Source organism: Equus caballus, chromosome 14, assembly GCF_041296265.1.
Source record: "Equus caballus isolate H_3958 breed thoroughbred chromosome 14, TB-T2T, whole genome shotgun sequence".
Classification (NCBI taxonomy): Eukaryota; Metazoa; Chordata; class Mammalia; order Perissodactyla; family Equidae; genus Equus; species Equus caballus.
The window spans coordinates 108,495,186-108,517,877 of NC_091697.1; the positions used below are offsets into that span (position 1 = coordinate 108,495,186).

Here is a 22,692-nt window from a genome sequence, read left to right on the forward strand (position 1 = left end):
ACAAACTAAGAACCATTTCGTACATCCAAATAATCCCCCTCCGCCTTAAGACTTCGTGAAGACACAGTCTAAGAATCCTGATGCTATGAACAATTTGCAGTCATGACTTGATTATATTTTTCTTCAGCCTGTGAAGCAAATAATGTTTTTATAAAAGGGAGGCAGGCTTTCCAGGAAGGAAGATTTGTCAGCTTTGTCTAGGAGAAAGAGTACTGGACAACCAAGCTGGGCAATCAGTGAGTTCTATTTCATCCTCTTCTGGTCTGTAGAGCGTGCTCACCTCTCTACATTTCCCTCCACCATTTCCTTTTCTTTCAAATCCTTGGTAAGTATACACAGAGAAAGATGATGAATTGAGCAATTTTAACCTAAAAATATCTAGGAGTATTAAAAAATTTTTTTAATAATTAAAAATTTTAAGACGGATTTTCTTTACTTTCCAACAGAATAAATCTAGAAAAGTCTAGCTTAGTACCTGGCTTTTGAAATTCCCTGACTGGCTAATAAGAGGGAACCGAGATTATATTTTCCTTGAAGAAGACTCAGCCACAGTTGTGAGCCATTTATTAGCCAATGCTCCTTTCTGGGAGAAAAAGAACCAGAAGTTGGAGCTGAAAGGCGGCTCAGAAGAAGCACGTTGGGGTGTATAAGTATTTTATGAATGGAAAGTCACACTTCACTCCTCTTTTAAGGAGAGGGTTAGGAATATTATCAGCAGTGGGTAAAAAAATGGAGACTTCCGGGACAAAGTTTCAGGCATAGACACCCAATTCATTTTCTCTCTTCAAAAGACTGTCACTAGTGCTGTAATTTCGGCTCCTTTCCTCTATTTTTAAAAGTACATAAAAATATTATCTGTTATAGTAAAACTTTTGGTAATTCTAATCTGCATGTTACTTATATATTTTATAGTGTCATTTCTTACATAAATGTGGTCTCCCATTTACTAAAAAAAAGAGAAACAGCAAAGTTAAATAATTTACTTAAGATCAGAGAAAAATTGGATCCACCACTAGGAAAACAGCTCCCTTGCATCTAAGAGTGATACTATCTGACCCCCATCGCACTCCACCCCTAGCCTTGCTGAGCAGCTGGCACACTGAACCACATGGTTTCTAGGAGGCAGGGCCTGTTGTTAAGCTTTAACACCAGCTACAACTCATAGATTTCTCTTTCTTCTAATGCTCTTTTCATCAAGAGTTTTCAGCCTTTTCTTTGTGACTGGGATTGTAAACGCTTTTTCAAAATTAAGGTTGTGCTTTTAGCATACCATCGTTTCACAACTTATTGTCAGGCTTTTTAGATCAATAATTACAACAGATACTGGGCACCACTGCTTTGACAGCAGTCATGTCATTAAGAACACATACAAAAATCATAATTCTTTTGGGCAATTATTACACGGCCATTTTGGTGTGTCATACCTTTGTGGAAGATACCTTTGGTCTAAGAAAAGTTTTTGACATTATAAACTTTGACAGCTCCCATCCGTAGTATACAACCTGTAGTACACTAAAGTATAATTCACCTAGGCAGAACAAGAGAGAAAAAAAATCTCAAATTAAGAAAGACTGTAAACCAGGAGTACAGTAATTAACACATACCGATATAATCAATAGCATAATAAATTAAAGCTCAAGAATTAGTGAAAGAGAACATAGCAAACATAGGTGAAGCAAGAAGCCAAAATGCCAAAGTAAACTTTACTTTTAACGACTATAACTGTGTCAATCTATTTGTGGTGTTATAAATGTAAAGTTTTTCATATGAACTCAATAACATATTAGAGAAAATAGAAAAACCACATATTTGTGTGTACGTACCTTTTCTGATTTAAAAAAATTACATTCTATTTGTGCAGTTTTTATACCAAAAATTAAGATCTCTCTCATCTCAAATTAGTTGCAGTTTTTCATTACCAAAATTTCAAAAAAACCCTCCACCATACAATGAATTCAGACTTATCACTTACTTTGGTCAAAGACTTTAAATCTTACTGTAAATTTTTCCTATAAGATGCTTTTCTTATTTGAATATATTAGAATTTTTTTGGCAACAGTGTGTTTTCCGACTTTCATAATTCTTCAATGTTTATACAAACTAATGAATTCACCAATTTTAAGTTATCCAGAAGGGAAGTTTTTTAAGGTCTACAAACATAAATTAGAAGGTGTATCGAACTTTTTTATTTGGAGGCACACATAGTTTACAATATGTAAATACTTCCACACACTAGAAAACAGGTCGTACACACACACACATACAAATCGTGTACGATTAGGGAGCGCTTTTGCTTTGGAGTTTCAAAGACGTACACAGGTGGAAAAAACACGGATTTGAGTAAACACAGTTGGCAGGTCGAAACAGAAGGCGCAGACTGTTAAGGTCAGGACTCCAGTCGCTCTTTGAAAGCAAGACTGACAGTCACCTCCTTTAAAAAGCACGTAACTGTCCCCGATGATGCCAGGTTCCCAAAATGAGACGTCAGAGGTCGAAAAGACCTCAAGAATACTTCCAGCAGACCCACCACCACCCTACGCACTGCACAGGGGACACTAAGCTCAGACATTCGTCCAACGTAAGGCTGCTAATCAGCAGAGCACCGCGATGAGTTTGCGGGCCCGGTTCCAGGCCGGCGATCTACACCCCCACCCGTCTCGTCCCCAAATGGGATGGGCAGGTCGGGGGGAGGAGCGACAAGGTCCGGGAAGGCGTGCAGGCAGAGATGGACTCGCGCCTCTAGGACACAGAGACACCACAGCCACAGCCGCGGCGGTCTTACTTGCCAGGAGCTGCATCCCCTCACGGGCGGAGATGAGCGGAGGAGCCCAAGTCCCGCTCCAGGTGGACGGGCAACCACCTGGCCCTACCCAGACTCAGCGCCGAGCCTCTCGAAGGACCCGCCTCCCGGGGACCTTCCAGACCGGTGGGCGCTTCCGCGACGCAGCCCGAAAGGCAGGGGCCGCCAACGGCGCGAGTGACTTAGGCGTCCAGCGCCCTGCCCGACTCACAGCGCGAACCCGACCTCTGCCCCTGCCTCGGACCCTGCGATGGAGGCGTGTCAGAGAAGGCCACGTTAACCAATGGTTTGTGACTAGGAGGTGGGGATGGGCGGGCAGAGCCGCGCGGGGCCTCGAAGACCTTGTTGCCACAGGCACTCGCGGCAGGGCGCCCTTCCGACTCCTCCTGTTGTGCGCAGGCGCATGGGTCGAGGCGCCCGGACTCGTCGCGCGAGGACCATGTTGCTTCCCAACATCCTGCTCACGGGTCAGGGCGCGCGGCCGGAGGGGCGGGTGGGGGGTGCTGGGAGCGCGGGCCTCGGGCTCGGAGCGCTTCGCGCGGCCTGGCGGTTGTGCGGCCTTGGGACGGGCTGGCGCCCGCGGCGGGATACGGGACAGGGCCGGCGCGTCGCTTCGGTGGGCCGAGGCCGCCCGCTGAGGGAGGGCCGGCAGACCAGTCCACGTCCGCCGGCCGGAGAGCGGCTGGGCCTCTGAATCCGGCTCCTGCTCCTGAAATGGCTGCCGATTCTCCAGCGGGCGGGGTGGCCTTTGGGGTTTCCGCGAGATCCTGTCGGGCGGCTGGCCCCGGTGGGTCTGTTCGTGGCGCAGGCCCTCGGCCTTCCCGGCCGTCCGTCTGCTCTCCGTGCTGAGAATCAGGCGTCGGTGAAAGGGTTCGCGTGTTTGTGGCGGAGGGTGGTTAATTTACTGTGTACGTGTGTTGAGTTAGCATCCGAAGCTTTTTTCTCGAGAAGAAAAGGCATCTATTGAGCACCTCTGGTCGTTTGTCGTGTAGAGATGCTGTGAAGCTCCCGGGCTGACCGTGGGGGCCCGTCTGGGTCTTTGGATCCATCCTCAGGGCGCTTGGTGTATGTGAGGGGCACTAAAATACCGCCTAACGGCTTTAAAGAATCTTATTGCTGGTCGTGTGACTCTGGAAATGTTTATTGAGTTGTAGCAGCTCATAGCATCATAGGAAAATCTGATGGGTTTTTCTAATTTATCTGGTTAGAAATCTAATCAGATCTAATAGGTGTAGATGTTATTGCAACACAGAAAAAATGAGACATTCTTTGTGGAAACGAAGCAATAAAGTTTTATCACTTAGCAAAACGTAAGCTCGTTGACAGCGCACAAGTCTCGTCTGTTTCTGAGAGCTGCAGATCAGCCTCTCAACAAATTAATGTTTAGCCTTTAAAATTCCTTTAGGGGAAGATTTTACAACATCCGACTTGTTTGGGTCTGGTTATTTAATATTAGGCCATATTGTAAAAAATCTAAATATGAGCATTTTATTGAAAACTTGGTGAGTCCAAGGTTCAAACTTAGCGCATTATAGTGGATTTGAGGTAAATGTTGTTGTCTTTTATATGGAGACTTGATTTATCCCTCTTGTCTTTAATTATAATGGTTAACTTTTATAATATCAGTGGTATTAAACCTGAATGGCTGAAAGTTATGCGTTTGATTATTTTGAAATATAATAGATGTAAAAAAGGGAAAGTGAAGAACAGCGTATTGTATTGCTGTTTGTGTAAAAGGATATACAGTGTGTTTATGTATATATGCTCCTATATATGTGTGTATATATACATAAATTGTATGCTATTATACATGTGCATATACGCGTGTGTACACAAACATATGCTCCTATATGTGTGTGTATATATACATAAATTGTGTGCTATTATACATGTGCATATACGCGTGTGTACACAAACACATATGCTCCTATATGTGTGTGTATATATATACGTAAATTGTATGCTATTATACATGTGCATATACGTGTGTGTACACAAACACATATGCTCCTATATGTGTGTGTATATATACATAAATTGTATGCTATTATACATGTGCATATACGCGTGTGTACACAAACACATATGCTCCTATATGTGTGTGTATATATATACGTAAATTGTATGCTATTATACATGTGCATATACGTGTGTGTACACAAACACATATGCTCCTATATGTGTGTGTATATATACATAAATTGTATGCTATTATACATGTGCATATACGCGTGTGTACACAAACACATATGCTCCTATATGTGTGTGTATATATACATAAATTGTATGCTATTATACATGTGCATATACGTGTGTGTACACAAACACATATGCTCCTATATGTGTGTGTATATATACATAAATTGTATGCTATTATACATGTGCATATACGCATGTGTACACAAACATATGCTCCTATATGTGTGTGTATATATACATAAATTGTATGCTATTATACATGTGCATATACGTGTGTGTACACAAACACATATGCTCCTATATGTGTGTGTATATATACATAAATTGTATGCTATTATACATGTGCATATACGTGTGTGTACACAAACACATATGCTCCTATATGTGTGTGTATATATACATAAATTGTGTGCTATTATACATGTGCATATACGCGTGTGTACACAAACGTATGCTCCTATATGTGTGTGTATATATACATAAATTGTATGCTATTATACATGTGCATATACGTGTGTGTACACAAACACATGCTTAGGAGTTCTTTGGAAATATATATAAGAAGTTGGTTTACATTGGTTGCCTCTAAGGAAGAGCATGGGGGTCTGTAGTGGAAATGATATTTATCTTTCATGCTGCTTAAATTTTTCTATGAATGATTTCGTAATTTTTTTTTAGAAATTGACATAAATGACGGTAATTTATTTGAGATGGCTGTTTTATTCTGGGAATTTCCATGGTGGTGGCAGGCAGTCTGAAGTGGCATCGGAATCACCCGCAGCCCCACTCCTGGTGGAGTCAGATACACTGGGCGAGAGTCTGACCTTGAACATGCTTTGGGTAGTTTTCATTAGGTCATAGTGTATATTAATTCACAAAGGATTACTAATTAGGAAACTTTTCATTTCAGTTGTTAGGAACCTTGAGAAGGGTAGATAGGTGGCTAAAGTCTAATAAGTATTTCATAAACAGTATTTTTCTGTGGCTTGTCTTACAGGTACGCCAGGGGTTGGAAAAACCACGCTAGGCAAAGAACTTGCATCAAGATCAGGACTGAAATACATTAATGTGGGTGATTTAGCTCGAGAAGGTAAGGGACACTTGTTAGATTTGTTTAAAAAAAAAAAGAATGGAGTATTAGTACTATACTTGCTGGAGGGGACAAAAGCAGAGAAAGGTGGCCATGAAGGAATTTATGCTCTGTTGGGGACCAATAGAAAGAGAAAGTGTGTGTCTGAATGCTACGTCCTAGTTATGTTGACCACTAGATTGCTACCCCCGCCCCCCAAATTGGTTAGCAGTTGCTGTGGACAGTAGTAATTGGGAAGGCTCCTGTGAGGAGACCGGACTTAGGGTAGATAGAATCTGAGTCTGAGGAAGAGGGAGCATGTTTTGGGATGGGTGAACACGTGAAGGTTCGGCTGGTGCTCAGCTTATCTGTGGAGACAGGATACTGGTCTCGCTGGAAGGACTGGTTATTTTGAACTCACGCAGTAGGACATGACTGTCCTGTGGTGTTTTCTTAGATTAGTTTGATAGTTGCATGCCTGCACGCAACTGCACGTATTCTAAAGTGATTTTACCCTGTTTTCCCCCAATCTTTTATCACTCCCTTGTTTGTGTCTTCATCTTTTTCTATTCTATAATGATTTGTATGGGGCAGAAACTCAGTAGATTTAAAGGGAACTTTATGAGCCTCATTAAAATTTAAAAGACTTAATATACGTTTAAAGAATTGAAATGTACTTAAAAAATTTAATATGTTTGAAAAATTTTTTAAATTCCTGACAGTTGCTACTAAAGTAATAATTTCAGGTTTGATCTAATATACATATTTCTTTCAAATGATCTGAAGTCTGATCAACGGATAGCATGGAGTCTGGCAAGATGGCTTCTCCCAAGAGCATGCCGAAAGATGCACAGATGATGGCACAGATCCTGAAGGATATGGGCATTACAGAGTACGAGCCAAGAGTTATAAATCAGATGTTGGAGTTTGCCTTCCGATATGTGACCACAATTCTAGATGATGCAAAAATTTATTCAAGCCATGCTAAGAAAGCTACTGTTGATGCCGATGATGTGCGATTGGCAATCCAGTGTCGTGCTGACCAGTCTTTTACCTCTCCTCCCCCAAGAGATTTTTTATTGGATATTGCACGGCAAAGAAATCAAACCCCTTTGCCATTGATCAAGCCCTATTCGGGCCCTAGGTTGCCACCTGATAGATATTGTTTGACTGCTCCAAATTATAGACTTAAGTCTTTACAGAAAAAGGCATCTACTTCTGCGGGAAGAATAACAGTTCCGCGGTTAAGTGTTGGTTCAGTTACTAGCAGACCAAGTACTCCCACTCTTGGCACACCAACCCCACAGACCGTGTCTGTTTCAACCAAGGTAGGGACTCCAGTATCCCTCACAGGGCAGAGGTTTACGGTGCAGATGCCCACCTCGCAGTCCCCAGCTGTAAAAGCGTCCATTCCTGCAACATCAGCAGTTCAGAATGTTCTGATTAATCCGTCATTAATCGGGTCCAAAAACATTCTTATTACCACTAACATGGTGTCATCACAGAATACTCCCAGTGAATCATCAAATACATCGAAAAGAAAGCGTGAAGATGATGATGATGACGATGATGACGACGATGATGACTATGATAATTTGTAATCTAGCCTTGATGCTTGTAATGTGGATACTTGGTCTTGAATCCACTGTACTGAGATTAAACACGCATGCTGATGTGTTAGAAAACTTAAGTAGTATTTAATGAGTAAATATAGTTACCATACTTTTCAATTGAGATGTTGGATTTTCTTTAATAGGATTAGTAATGGTTTTTCATGAGCCTTTAAGTGTAAAAAATAAAGTTGTCATTCATCAATTTCATTGTTGGTACTTTGGCATTTATATTTTTGGAAGCACTGTCCCCCTCATTATTACAACAGGAGTAACAGTTGCAACGACTTGAAGTTGTTGCCGTCACTTCATCACCTTCAGTGTCATCAGCTGTGTGGGTCATAGTGCAGTCTTCGGCCGAGTCTCTCTTCTGGTCCGTTCTCTCAGACTGCAAGTTTTAAGTTCTAACCGTGTCTCCTTTTTGGGTAGTCACTCAGTCAGGATTTCTATTCGTAGTGAATCCTCATCTGTTTGGATTTATCTTCCTCAGTTGCCCACCTTCTTCCCAGCTCCGAGTTTCTATCCCTTTGGTTATATTTAAGGACCCTTAATGTGTCTTCCAGTATCTCCCCACTTTAAGAAATTAAAAATTTTTTTCCTATATCCCTTTTTGCAGGTCAGTTTTGTGCATCTTTGTTGTTGTATTCTTGATACTATGTAAGTCAGTATCATGCTCCTATTTTTAATTTGGGTCTGGCATTTAAGTTATAGTTCATAAATCTTAGATCTTTGTTGCTATTGTACATAGCTAGTCAGTCTCCACCTTATACCTTTATGAAATCTGGTGTTCCTTTGCCTGTTGAACTTTACCATTTTGACAAGTGATTTCAGAGTCACATGCTGTAGTCGGTTTCCATCATGTGTCCCAGTTCTGATATCTCCCACTCGATTTAATGCTTCTAAGCGAAGTTGCTGTCTAATATGTCATGAGCAGCCTTGAGAGGAACAGCAGCACTAGACAGCTGGGTCCTCTCCTGCCTGTACTCACACCGTTTGAGCCAGTCGTATGTCCACCTAATGGTGTTTAGTCCCAACCGTCCTTTTTGTGTTTTATTGATGAGATGATTTCATGAGATGGAATGTAAGCCTTAAAGGAAAAGTATTAGTTTCTTCCCTTCCCATAATGCCAGATGAAAGATTTGTGGTCTGATTTGACATGGTGTTAGATGAGGTACTTTATAAGGTTTCTCACAATGTACCAGATTTTTTTCCCAGATGCTATTCTGAGACATCCAGCCTCCTTTTTGTCAGTGGTGATATATTTTGAGGGAAAGCATGCAATCATCTGTAAGGCAGTGGGTTTCAACTGGGGGGGGGTTGCCTTTCAGGGACATTTGGCAACTTGTGAAGACATTTTTGGTTGTCATGACTGCGTTTAGGGGAGTTACTGCTGACATCTAATGGATGGAGTCCAGGGATTCTGCTGAATACCCTACAATTCCCAGGACAGCCCTCCATCCCATAACAGAATTACCAGGTTCACAATGTCAGTAGTGGTTTCCATTGAGAAACCCTGCTCTACAGAAATGAGACTGAAAAAAACCGAAACTGGTTTTAAACAAATAAGCCTAAGTGGAGTTTATTGCCATCCTAGTAATCATGTTGAATTGCTGTATTTGTAAGAGGCTATCCTATGCCATTTGGGACCAAGGCAGGAAAAATTAGGTGGGGAATTAGCTTAATAAAACTGTTGGGAGTCCTAAGGGGTGTGACTAAGAATGCCTTTTCTGTCCCTGTTCGTGCAGTCTCAGATTCCTCCTCACTGCTGCCCTTCCCCTGTGCAGGTGTCAATTACACTTCACCAGCGTTCTTAACTTTCCTGCCTCCAGTTTATCATCTTCAGCCTCTGATCCTACTCCAGGATGCCCGTAGGTCTAGACAAGTAATATAACTATATTGATGTTGGATCCATTCAATAGAGGTTGCAAAGCGTTGCTGGCCCTCAACACTTAGAATCTTGGATCTGTTTCTAACCCAGGGGTTTACATCTGTTCTTCTTATAGGAACCACTAACTAGAACTAGCCCACAAAGCCTGAAGTGTTTACTGTCTGGCCCTTCACAGGAGAAGTTTGCTCTCCCCGCCCTAACTGCTGTATCCCATTTTTTCCCTTCAACTGGAAGCTATCTCTGGAAGCCGTTGAAACTAACTTCCCCATGGGTGTCTCCCACCATATACCTTGTTCCCCATGATTTCACTGCAGCCGTTTTGTAATTCTGCCCCTCCCTCTAGTAATCTCACTCATTCAGGACTAGTCACTCCCTATGCTGATGACTCTTAAAATTTGTAGTTAAAACTTAGCCCGGTTTCTAGACACCTACTAACCATAACCATTTGGGTAGTTCCCAGACGCCTCCAAATTAATATGTTTAGAAAGTACATGCTCTGAAGTCATCTCTGACTACCCCACTCCTGATTCCTACCCCTCCATGTACAAACACATTCACATAATGCACAGATCCACTTTCTCTAAATCTTGATCGTTTGTCTGAAGAATCCCCGTGGTGCTCCATCCCGTTCCTGAGACCACTGGGGCTGTGTCCCTGTGGTGCCCCATCCTTTTCCTAAGACTACTGGGGCTGAATTTCCTGTTCTTCAGTGTCTCTTCCCTCCTGCATCATCATTATGTCCTTTAAAAAGGAGGAGACGGACTGCCTGACTTGAACTCTGCTGGTAAGTCCACCCTCCGTACGCATAGGAGACTACGAACTGACCTCAGTTTACCTTCAGCCTTACCTGCAGCCCCTCTGCCCTGTGTCCCTTCAGCCCACCCACAGTGCACTGTTCCTCAAATGCTGGATTTCCCACTTCCCCGCCTTTGGGCATGCTGTTCCCTTCACCTGTAGATGCCCTTCTTTGTCTGCCTTACAAACAACTCTGAAAGGCCCAGCTCAGCTGTCCCATCTCTGGTGCCCTCTAATGTGTCTGAGCAGAATTCATTGCTGTTCTCTCTACGTAAAAGGCTGGTGTCAAAGCCCTCAATACTAAACCAATTAACGTCTTGTACTAATTGCATTATGGTTATAAGCTTCTTGTTGGATTGAGGTAAATGTGGCAAATGAGTTTCCAAAGGAAGGAATCTGAAAACGTTATAAGTATTGGAACGGCATCAAAATAGATAACCAGCACCCTAGTATCATTAAAGAACAGCTTTCACGTGAGTGTGTAATAACTTCTAGGATAGCAGTTAAAGAAAACGTCGCAGTTTTATAGCTTGACTGAGTAGCTGGACAGGTCTTTTGAGGTAACAACTTAGCCTTTCAACTCTGGCACCACAATTGGTTTTTTCCTGCAAGTAATACATCCTTAAAGAAATCCTGAAACTGCTTAGAAAATTGATTAAGTTTTCTAAGCTTTTGGTAATTAGATCAAGCCCTTTCATCTTTGCTAGATTAAGATTCTATGTGTAGACAACTATAAATTTGAATTCCAATGGGAACTTTCTGAAGTTGCGTAACTTTTTCCTCTTTCTTTGGAAATTTGAAGCGAAGTTTAGAATCCATCCATTTCTCTCCATTCCCTTCAGCACAGGTTAGGGTCCTCGCCGAGCTACAATTCTGCTACCTTGATACCATATTCAGGCTTCTGGATTTGCTTTCTTCTGACTCATTCTCCCACAGAAACCAAAATGATTTTTAAAAATTTGAAACTCATCATGTCATTTCCTGCTAAAAATACTTTAATGATTTTTCTTTGCCTTAGGAAAAGTCTCAACTCCATGCAGCCTTCAAGGCCCTTTTTGATCTGGCCTCAGTTTACCTGACCCCTTACCACCTATTTTCTAGTTGTTCTGAAAGACTTCCCTCCCATGGAAGTCCCTCTACCTTTGAATAGCGTGTTTTCTCTGTCGAGAATAGTCTTCCCTACCTTTTTTCCCCCGTTAACTGCTTCAGGTCTCCACTTAGAAGCCATTTCCTCCAGGAAGCCTCCCATCATAGCCCAGGTTTATGTTCCTAACGTACTAGCTGCCCATCCTGTTGCTCCTATGGCAGCACGGAGCGTGACATTACAGTATTGCCATAGTGTAGTTTCCTCTCTCATCCTGTTGTAGGCTCTGAGGGAAGGACTGTGTGTGTCTTCCGTTCATTTGTTCTCTGTGATGTCCTCATTACCCTGCAGTCACATGGTGTTTGATAAAAGTTTGAAAGCTTGCATTACAGTATTATGTTAAAACGTAGTAACATGATTCAAGAAATGCTGCATTTCAGCATTGCAGTATAAAGACTTAGTTCTGAAAGTTAATATTGCAATAGTTAGATTTTAGACAGTGTATGTTTTTAAAGATTTCACTACTCTTTTAAGTCCAGGATGTAAAAGATGAAGGGATTCAACATAATCTACCCCAGACTGCCGCATGTACAGAATCAGCTATAGGTAGTCTTGGATTTTGTGGCATTGTAAAAAAACTCAATATTTTAAAAATAATACAAAGGAAAAGTACTTCACATCCTACTAACTTAGTTCCATCTTTCATTTTTCTTCTAATCTTTGTCCCTGTTGCAGATAACTTTGAATTCTGCTTTTTATGTTTTACTGCTTGTATCATGAGCATTTATCATGTTGCTACCTAGTCTGTACTACGTAGTGTTTTTAAACTACCTAATCCTTATTTTCCTTAACTTTACTCACGTAATATTTCATCAAGTTAGTAAACCAAGATTTAACTTTTTCCCTATTGTTGAACTTTTTTTTATCATTTTATCACTTATAATTTTTTTCTGATTGGAAATTAAATGGTAGAGGAAATCTCTGAATGGGTATAACATTTTAAAAATTATTTTTATGATAAATTTCCAGAGGCAATTTACTATTTACATATATAACTAATATAACAGGCGTAAAAAGGCTCATTTTCATTTGCATCTCTTTAATAGCTGGGAAAGTCCAACTTCTTTTCATGTTTGTTTATGAATTATCTTTTCCGTCCTGTGTGAATTCTTATTCTTTGTTAAACTACTTATTTTTATTTTGATTTTTAAGGCCTTTATATAATCTACATTTCAATTCTTTGTCCTACTATGAAATATTTCTCCCAGTCTGTTCTTTTTTTTTTTTATTAAAGTCGTAGTATTTTTCATGGAACGGAGATTTACATTTTGTTTGTTTTAGTCATTTTATTTCTTCAAGCTCAAATGAATCACTGCTTTATAGATTAGATAAATTTTTCACTGGTTATCTTTGGAATTAAGAAATTAGCCCTTCTCCACCTAGAGTTTGTGATACGAAGTAAGGATTTAGATTGCTTTCTAAATTGTTGACCAGTTGTCCCCACACCAAGACCGTTTACTTTCTTAGGCTGATAGGATTTCTGGTAGCTGAGCAGGAGCCCAAGGAGGCGGAGGCCACACTGCAGGGCTGGAGAGGTGGCACACGTGCCCGCGATCAGTCCACAGACCCCCAGGTGGGACAGGTACACCTGCCTCTGTGCCGTCCACTAGCCCTCAGGACTGCCCTTTGTCACTTCAGAACTCAAGCTCACTTTAACCTAGTTTCAACTTATGTTGAAATATTAGGGGAAAAGAGGTGCCTTTAGAGATGGCTACAAGGATGACCTAAGCCTGCCTCACTACAGCCTCCTGGGGATTCAGGGGAGGGTGGGATTGACATGCGCGCCTTCTGAAGTAAGACTTCCTCTGAAAGCCAGCTCCGATTTGTTGGAAAGTTCTCATGTTAGATTTAAGTCTGCCTTCTTTATAACTGCCCATTGTTCTTGTTTTGCCTTCTGAAATAAGATAGTTAACTCTTGGCTTTTTGGGATGCTGGAAAAATACAAGTAAAGATATTGTTCAGGAGCATCTGGGTACTGACTCTCCTTCCCCAAACCCCATGGGGGTGTGACCTCAGTGGCAGAGCGTTCATTTCTGGAATTGAGAACCCATTGTTGCCTTGAATAGGTTTCATACCTTGGCCTAATAAATTTGGAACTTACTCTGCTGTTAATGTGCCTGAGAGGGTTTCTATCCATGTGTCCCCTCTTCCCACCAATCTGTAGCTTACTGGAATAATGCAGTCCTCTTCTGCTAATAGCCCACAAATTCTGCATTTGGCTGTTACTCATTCTTTCTACTCGGCCTCAATTTTGACAGCTAAGACAGTCTCAGGTACATTGCGATCCAAGTTTCCCTCTAGACAAAACTCAGATTTACCCGCATTGTTCTTTATGTTTGGTGTCCGTGTGACATCTATTGTGTTATTGCCCTCTGTCTCTGAAGAGTACTTATGGTGTATTTCCTATCCTACAGTCTAGAATTAATTGAAAATCAATTACTTAGAAAATACTGCTTTCACAAGGCACATAAATCTCTTCTAGGAGAGCTGTATGATGGCTATGATGAGGAGTATGATTGTCCCATTTTAGATGAAGATAGAGTAAGTGCAATTTCTTATAAAGTATACATTTTTTTTTAATTTAATAGGAAAGTTGACCCCAGTTTTTTTTACGGAATATCTTTTTTCCCCCGCTTTCTTACAGGTGGTTGATGAGTTAGAAAACCAAATGAGTGAAGGTGGAGTTATTGTTGACTACCATGGTTGTGATTTCTTCCCTGAACGCTGGTTTCATATAGTTTTTGTGCTGAAAACAGATAACAGTGTATTGTACAAAAGACTTGAAACAAGGTAAGAAAGGGGAAACATTGAATTCTTAAAGTTTAATATAAACTTTCATTCAGATTCCTGAAATTGGCCAATACTACCATGATAAAGGGTTCTATTTGAAAATGTGACTACTTTATTTGGTCTTCTGTTATAAACCAAGTCTATATGGTACCAACATTCTGCATCTGAGAGAAAAAGATGCATTTGTAAAACACAGGCAGTGGTTTGTGACTGAGTGATGAATGCCTCGACTGACAGGTGGGCCCAGTGCAGTGTACTATATGGCCGCCCTATGTGGTCATGCTTTTTTCTTAGTGTAAGACCTTGCTAGGACAACAGACACGCCAGTAACATGTTCTTTGCTATTGAATGAACATTGCCCACTGAAATGATCCTCACAACAGGAATGGGAAAGCCTATGAGAAACCAACAAGATAAATCAACCTTTCACAACCTTTCAAACTTATTTGAGTTAGTCCCTCTGAGAGAGTATCAGATTTAATCCAGAATAACCAAAAAAAAAAAAAAAAAAAAAGAATTTATGGAAAACGTTTTCCCACTGTCTTTTGATTCAAAGTGTGGGAAGATGGGGGTTCTAGAGGAATTTTGAGGGCAGTCTCAGGAAGGAAAGCTCCAGAAGTTTGCTTAAGGTCAGGTTTGGAATTTTGTGCTTCTCACTGACTGGTTATCTCTGGCTAACCACCATTGGAAGGGATACTCACAAAATCCGTGCACTAAAGGAAAATAGCATATATGTAGGGAAAGTTAGGTTGGAGCTAGACCTAAAACGTTCACTATCTTTCTTTAGGCAGTGAAAGCCATTAAAAGTATTTGAACAGTAATTTGAAGTCATAGAGACCATATGGTACGTATGCCTCTTCTCAAACAAGACAATTTAAAATTTTTGTTAAAAATTGCTGTTTGGGGCCAGCCCCGTGGCCTAGTTGTTAAGTTTGGTGTGCTCCACTTTAGTGGCTCGGGTTCAGTTTGCAGGTGTGGACCTGCAAGGAGTGACCTGCTGAGGCAGTGACCCACATAGAAAATAGAGGAAGATTGGCACAGATGTTAATTCAGGGCAAATCTTCCTCAGCAAAAAAAAAAAAATAAAAAAAAATTACTCTTTTATGTAAATAGCCAAAGATTGACTAAGGTATGAAAAAACTAGGAGAGAGCTAGTCCTTTTTGTTTTTAGCCATGGAAAAAGTTACAAAGTAATCACCTTTAAAAAAAAGGAAAGCTTTATTGAGGTAAATTCATATACTATACAATTCATCCATTTGAACTATACTGTTCAATGGTTTTTAGTATATTCACAGAGTTGTGCATACTACAGCCAATTTTAGAAAATGTTCATCACTCCCCCAAAAAACCCCATTCCCATTAGTAGCCACTCCCCATTTTCCCTCAGTCTCCAGTCCTGGGCAACCAGTGATTTACTTTCTGTCTCTGTGGATTTGCCTGTTCTGGACATTTCATATTAGTGAAATCATATAATATGTGGTATTTTGTGTCTGGCTTCTTTCACTTGCATAATGCTTTCAAGGTTCACCTGTGTTTTAGCATGTACCAGTATGTCATTTCTTTTTATTGTCAAATAATATTCCCATTGTATGGCTTTACCGTATTTTATTTATCCATTTATCAGCTTATACACACTTGAGTTGTTTCTGCTTTTTGGCTGGTATAAATAATGCTGTTAGGAACATTTGTGCACATGTTTTTGTGTGGACATTGTATATTCATTTATCTTGGGTATGGAATTTCTCTAGGAATGGGATTGCTGGCTGATATGGTAACTCTATGTGTAACCTTTTGAGGAACTGTCAGACTGTTTTCCAAGGTGGCTGCACCATTTTACATTCCCCAGAGTAGTGTGTGAAGGCTCTATTTATCTCCATATCGTCGCCAACACTTGTTATTGTCTGTCTTTTTGATTGTAGCCATCCTAGTGGGTGTGAAGTGGGATCCCATTGTGGTTTTGATTTGCATTTCCCTGATGGCTAATGATGTTGAGCATCTTTTCATGTGCGTATTGGCCATTTGTATATCTCCTTTAGAGAAATATCTATTCATATCCTTTGCACAGTTTTTAATTGGGTTATGCATCCTTTTTTATTAAGATACAAAAGTTCTTTGTGTATTTTAGATACAAGTCCCTTATCAGATACATGATTTGCAAACATTTTCTCCTATTCTGTGGGTTGTCTTTTTATAAAGTAATCACTTTTTAAGTAGTTCAATTTAATTTTGATTGTTACAAGGTTTAACTAATTTGAGTTTGGATTTTCTTTATTTTTTCACTAGCTAATTAGTTGGCTAGTTTACATATCTCCCTAAAGATTACATAAATTATTTTCAGTGTCTTTGGGATTGGTAAAGTGTGGATCCATCTGTGTGATCAAGTGCCTGGTTAGTCTGTAGTACTCCTGTCGCATGCATCTTGTCATATTACCCACCATCTGTTTGTTCCTCTGTCTGTATCTTAACTCTCTGCCTCTTTTGAAATCTAAGACCATGCTATAGATCTCTTACCATCTCAGCTTAGAATCTGGCTCGAAGTAGCTAGACATATTTGTTCATTGAGTGGCTGACAAATTATAGGTGGAAAAATTCAGACAAATCGATACATTGGTCCTAAGTTTAACCCTCTTGTCAAAGACGTCTCTTATATTTACAGGGGCCCGTCTATTTTCTCCAGGTAAAGAGACCACAAGAAGTCTTTTTGCATGGTTTTTCATGTATTCAAAAGTGTCCAGTTTCTGGTCTGTTCCTGACACTCCTGTTCATGCCGTTTGGTTTGCCCATCTTCTCTTTGCCTTCTAGGGGTTATAATGAGAAGAAGCTGAAAGACAATATTCAGTGTGAAATTTTTCAAGTTCTTCATGAAGAAGCATTAGCATCTTACAAGGAAGAAATAGTGCATCAGCTGCCCAGCAATACGCCAGAAGATCTGGAAGATAATATCAATCAGATATTGAAATGGATCGAGCAGTGGGTCAAAGATCATAGCTCTTGACTTCCAGGACTGGCCACTTTGCAGTCGCTCTTGATGTCTCTGCCCACGTCGTATGCATTGTCCGATTATCAGTAAAGCTTTCCTATTAAGCAGCACTGCAGGTCTGTTAGGTGGACGGTATAAAGGTTTCTAACAATCTCAAGTATAATGAATATAATGTTGCTAAGGATTGAGAGTAAAAGCTCATCGTTTAATGCTTCAATTGCTAAAAAATAAATAAATCTGACCAAATGGGTGGATATCTTTTAAGTTTATTACAGAAGAATATGAAGATGATCTCTTAAAATAAAGCTTGACTAAAGATAAAGCATCAGAGTTTTCCATTTTTATTTCCTCCTTTAAACTGAACAAAAAGGAAGGAGTAGTACTTGCTCTCTGTATAAAATTCAACAGGTACAAAGGTGCGCTGGGAAGGTGGGCTTCCCTCCCAGCCGCCTGTGCCTCAGCCACCCGATGCCCCGCTCTGGGGAGTAGTGTACTGGGTCCTGTGTACCTTTTCAGAGATTTTGTGCCTGCAAAGTGTGTGTGTGTGTGTACATTATTTTTTTATGCATATGGTAGCATACCATGTGCACTGTTCTGTGTTTTCTTTTTCCATTTAATGTGTTTTGGAGATTATACCATGTCAGGTAATACATACCTCCCTATTCTTTTTTTTTTAAATTAAGGTACAATTCATGTATCATAAAATTCACCATTTTAAAGTATACAATCTACTAGTTTTTATCATATTCTCAAGATTGTGCAGCCATCGCCAGTATCTAGTTCTGTAAGATTTTCATCACCCCACCCAAAAGCAGTCCGTACCCATTAGCAGCCCCTTCCCATTCGTCCCTTCTCCCAGCCCCTGGCAATCACTAATCTACTTTGTCTCTATGGATTTGCATATTCTGGACATTTCATATAAATTGGATCATACAATATGTGGCCTTCTGTGTCTGGCTTCTTTCTCTCAGAATAATGTTTTCAAGGTTCATCTATGTTGTAGCATGTGTCAGTGCTTCATTCCTTTTTATGGCTAAAATTCCACTGTATGGCTCTACCACATTTTGTCTATCCATTCCATCAGTTGCACAATTGGGTTGTATCCACTTTGGGTATTATGAATTCTGCTATGACTATGTGTGTTTATATTCATGATATGAATACAAGTTTTTGTGTGGATGTATGTTTTCACTTCTCTTCGGTATATACCCACAAGGGTATATATTGCAACTGAGTTTAAGTTTTTGAGGAAATACCAAACTGTTTTCCAAAGTGGTTGCATTATGTTGCATCCCCACCACCCATGTATTGGGATCTAATTTCTCCACATCCTTGCCAATGCCATTCATCTAATAGTCATCCTGTGGATGCACAGCCATGTTCATTTTGTTTTAATTTACATTTCCCTAATGACTAATGATGTTGAGCCTCTTTTCATGTGCCTATTAGTCATTTGTACATCTTTGGATCCCTAACCTTGTTAATATTTGTGTAGAATTCCATTAAGCATGTGCTATGATTGGTTTTTATCTCATCTCGGTCCCCTATTGATGGACATTTAGGTTGTTTCCAGCTTTCTACTATTACAAACAATGATGCAAGAATGACAGGAAAGAATAACACGTATTTTACTATGTGCCAGGCACTCTTTTAAACACACTTCAAAAGTGAACTCTCTTAATCCACATGACTACTGTCTGAGGTAGGTGTTATTATTATTTCCACTACAGGCGATGGAATTAAGGCACAGAAGGGTTAAGTGACTTACCCAGGATCACAGCTAGGAAGCATCAGCATCAGGATTCCATCCTAGCAGGCTCTTCTTCTCTCCAAAAGACATTGAGAAAATAAAAGCAAAAGCCACAGATTGGGAGAAATGCAAAATGCATATATGAAACAGACTTGTATCTAGAATATATAAGGAACTCTCAAAACAACGAGAAAACCAAAAACTTGATTTAAAAAGATCAACAAAATTAGGAAAGCTTTATCTAGTTTGACCAAGAGGAATATCATCTTCCATTCCTGCATTCTGAGCCTGTGTCTGTCTTTAGATCTCAGATGTGTTTCCTGGAGGCAGCATACTGTTGGGTCTTGTTCTTTAATCCACCAGCTTCTCTGTGTCTTTTGATTGGAGAATTAAATCCATTTACATTTAGAGTGATTACTGATATATGAGGGCTTAATGCTGCCATTCTGTCTCGTTTAGTAGTTTTTCTATGTTTCCACTGTTTCTCTTCCCTTGTATTTCTGACTGCCATTTCAGTTTGGTGGTTTTCTGTGGTGGTTTTCTCACTTTTCTCTTTATTTGCAAATTGTGGCTTTGCTCTGATTTTTTTTTTTGTTGTTGTTTAATGGTTACCATGAGGTTTGTATAAAAGATCTCGTAGATGAGATAGCCCATTTTCTGTTAGCCTCTTATCTCTATTAGCCTAAGCAGGTTCCACCCCTTTCCTCTTTCCCTTCTGAGATATTGTTTTTGCAAACAATGCTGTTTTGTGTTGTGAGTTTGTGAGTAAAATGAAGTGTTTATGGTTATTTTTGATGCTATCCTTCTCTTTATCTTTTAAGTCATAATTAAGTGTTTGCCACCATGTTCTGAAAGAGAGCTGCAGTATTCTGATTTTGTCTGTCTAGTTATCTTCTTGCTCAAAGCTTTGTAGACCTTTGCCTTTTTGTTTCAGATATGAGGGCATCCTTGGTCATTTCTTATAGGGGAGGTCTAGTGGCGATGAACTCCCTCAGTTTTTGTTTATCTGGGAAAGCTTTTATTTCTCCATCATATCTGAAGGATAGTTTAGCTGGATAGAGTATTCTTGACTGAAAGTTTTTGTCTTTCAGTATTTTGAACGTATCTTTCCACTCTCTCCTAGCCTGTAAGGTTTATGTCAAGAAATCCACTGAAAGCCTGATAGGGGTTCCTTTGTAGATTTTCTTCTTCCACCTTGCTGCTCTTAGTATTTTTTCTTTGTCATTTACTTTGCCAATTTTGCTGATATATGCCTTGGAGAAGGTCTTTTTGCATTGATGTAATTAGGAGTTCTATTTGCTTCATGTATTTTTATGTCCAATTTCTTCCCCAGGTTTGGGAAGTTCTGAGCTATTGTTTTTGAAAAAACTCTGCTCCTTTCTCCCTCACTTTTCCCTCTGGAATATCTATAATCCTTATTTTTCATGTCCTAATTGAGTTAGATGTTTCTCGAAGAACTCCTTCATTTTAAAAAAATCTTAGTTGTCTCTTCTCCACCTGAAGCATTTCTATATTTCTATCCTCTAAATCTCTAGTTCTGTACTCCATAATTTAGCTCTATTTTTTAAGGATTCTAGATTATTTTTATCTCTGTGATTGTGTTCTTCACCTCCAGAATTTGTTTGTTTCTTTATAGAGTTTCAGTCTCTTTGGTGAAGTATTCCTTCTGCTCATTAATTTCATTCCTGATTTCATTGAACTGTCTTTCTGAGTTTTCTCATAACTCATTGAGTTTCTTTTTGACAGCTATTTTGAATTCTCTGTCACTTAGATTGTTAATTTCTGGGAGTTCAGGGTTGGTTTCTGGAGACTTGTCTTTTTTCTTCTCCTCTGAAGTGTTACTGTTGTTTTTCATGGTTTTTGATCAAGCTATCCTTTGCTATTGCATTTGTGGTAGTATCAGGTCACAGATTCCTCCGGCTACCACTGGGGGAAGCAGGAGCTGTGTTTCTGATCCCACTCTGTCTACTGGAAGTTGTGTGAGTATGGTGGGTGCTCCCATAAGCTGGGGTGGTGTTCCCGCACATACCGTATTGCCATTGCCTCCGCTTACACTTGTGCCAGTTGCCGTGCTTGTTGAGTGGTCTTCTTCACATGGTCTAAGCTGGGGCCACTTGTCAGAGCCCTACTGGCATGGTGGGTGCTCCTGCCAGCCAGGAAAGTGTTCATGCACATGCGCACGGCTGCTGCCTCCTCTTCTTACAGTCATGCCGAGGTGCGTTCCCTCTTGTGGGGCCGTGGTGGCACAATGGGGGCTCCCACCAGCCAGGAAAGTGTTTGTGCTTTCATGCAGGGCTGCTGCCACCTCTTCTCACAGTCACACCAAGCTGTGTTCCCACTGGCAGGGCCTTGGTGCCATGGCAGGCGATCCTGCTGGCTGGGATGGCGTTCACCTGCAGTCTGGGCTGTCCCTGTCTCCTCTTAGAGTAGCACTGGCCACTGTGTGAAGACCCACGACCTGGCTCACTGCTGCTGGGGAGGTAGGGGAGTGCTCACCTATCTCCACTGCTTCCAAGGGACCCAGTCCATCCACCTTCAGATGCGTAGCTGCATGAGTCTCTCAGGTGTCCTGCTGAGCTCTGTGGGTATCCTCTGTTGGTCAATGAATGTCTGTTTAGTTATAATTCAGAAGGGGAGACATAAAGGCAACAGCTCACTCTGCCACATTGCTGGCATCACTTCTCTAAAATTTTTATACGTGCACACATAGAGCAGTCTATATATCTTTAGAATAACTGATTTACTAGTTATCATTTTTATGGTATGTCTGGATCATGGAGCTGTGTCATATAATCAGATAAAACACTATTATTCTTAAAGTGTTATTTATTGATGACATTAATTTTGTCAATACACGAGTCAATTCAGATACACTATTTGACAATAGGGAAACTGATTTTAAAATCCAGGAATTGTCAGGACATTAAATTGGAAAGTATAACACTTTAAGATACTATTTTGTCTTCTAGATCTTAGAGAACTTTGGTAACATACTTAGAGCATGAATGGAAGTGTGTATACAAAGACTAAGGAAGGAGAGGGAAAACACAGTGACATGGTTTAATGCCATGCATAATCTGCCCACCTTTCCTACCCGTGTGCTGTGTGCTTTCCTTCTTTTCCCAAGTTCTCTTAAACTAGCTTATCACAGCCCTGGGGCATTTTCATGTGCTGTTGCTTAGATGGAATCTCAGTCAGGGCTGCCATCCTTCCTGATCCTATTCACCAGGCTTTACCCTCAGGGCTTAGATTAAATATGATTTCTTCTTGGAAGCCTCTCCTGAAACCAGAATAGATTTGTTTTTCCTGTTACAAAATGTCAAATTCTGCACCTTTTCCTTTTTACACTTCTTGTTATTTTAATTACAGCTTTTTTTTTTATTATTAATGTTATGATAGATTACAACCTTGTGAGATTCTAGTTGTACATTTTTGTTAGTCATGTTGTGGGTACACCACTTCCCCCTTTGTGCCCTCCCCCCAACCCCCCCCTTTTCCCTGCTAACCACCGATCAGATCTCCTTGTCAATATATTAACTTCCACCTATGAGTGGAGTCATATAGAGTTCGTCTTTCTCTGACTGGCTTATTTCGCTTAACATAATACCCTCGAGGTCCATCCACGTTGCTGTGAATGGGCCAATTTTGTCTTTTTTTATGGCTGAGT

The 22,692-nt window shown here is 40.4% G+C and overlaps 3 protein-coding genes across 8 annotated transcripts in view; 2 read left to right on the forward strand and 1 right to left on the reverse strand.

Moving 5' to 3' along the window:
• RAD17 (RAD17 checkpoint clamp loader component) overlaps positions 1-2,920 on the reverse strand; it is a 32,036-nt gene extending 29,116 nt beyond the window's left edge. For 2 of the 4 annotated variants that reach the window (XM_023618251.2, XM_005599645.4), the window contains exons 1-2: positions 2,783-2,915; positions 1,425-1,528 (exon numbers count right to left, since the gene is read on the reverse strand). In XM_023618251.2, the coding sequence (XP_023474019.1) occupies positions 1,425-1,528; positions 2,783-2,798 (120 nt within the window). In that variant the 5' untranslated portion in view covers positions 2,799-2,915. Of the gene's footprint in view, positions 1-1,424; positions 1,529-2,782 lie in introns of all 4 variants that reach the window. The other 2 variants (XM_070233544.1, XM_023618252.2) reach the window with 2 other exon arrangements.
• On the forward strand, positions 2,471-17,597 carry AK6 (adenylate kinase 6). Of its 3 annotated transcripts, none has more exons than XM_023618254.2 (5): positions 3,109-3,267; positions 5,997-6,089; positions 13,988-14,046; positions 14,150-14,295; positions 17,098-17,597. In XM_023618254.2, exons 1-5 carry the CDS (start codon positions 3,204-3,206, stop codon positions 17,288-17,290), a joined length of 555 nt encoding a protein of 184 aa, XP_023474022.1. In that variant the 5' UTR covers positions 3,109-3,203; the 3' UTR covers positions 17,291-17,597. The 3 variants fall into 3 exon arrangements, with proteins under 3 accessions (XP_070089647.1, XP_023474022.1, XP_023474023.1); XM_023618255.2 differs by lacking the exon at positions 3,109-3,267 and adding an exon at positions 3,274-3,587; XM_070233546.1 differs by lacking the exons at positions 3,109-3,267; positions 13,988-14,046; positions 14,150-14,295; positions 17,098-17,597 and adding exons at positions 2,471-3,086; positions 6,855-7,888.
• TAF9 (TATA-box binding protein associated factor 9) lies at positions 6,872-7,888 on the forward strand. Its single transcript, XM_070233545.1, has one exon. The coding sequence runs from the start codon at positions 6,872-6,874 to the stop codon at positions 7,667-7,669; it is 798 nt and encodes a 265-aa protein (XP_070089646.1). The 3' UTR covers positions 7,670-7,888.
• Positions 17,598-22,692: the final 5,095 nt, after the last annotated feature.

Coding starts and splice junctions, on each gene's coding strand:
- AK6 (XM_023618255.2), top strand. CDS start 3,515: ATGGCTGCCGATTCTCCAGCGGGCGGGGTGGCCTTTGGGGTTTCCGCG. Junction 14,047..14,149: donor CCATTTTAGATGAAGATAGA/GTAAGTGCAATT, acceptor GCTTTCTTACAG/GTGGTTGATGAGTTAGAAAA. Junction 14,296..17,097: donor TACAAAAGACTTGAAACAAG/GTAAGAAAGGGG, acceptor TTTGCCTTCTAG/GGGTTATAATGAGAAGAAGC.
- TAF9 (XM_070233545.1), top strand. CDS start 6,872: ATGGAGTCTGGCAAGATGGCTTCTCCCAAGAGCATGCCGAAAGATGCA.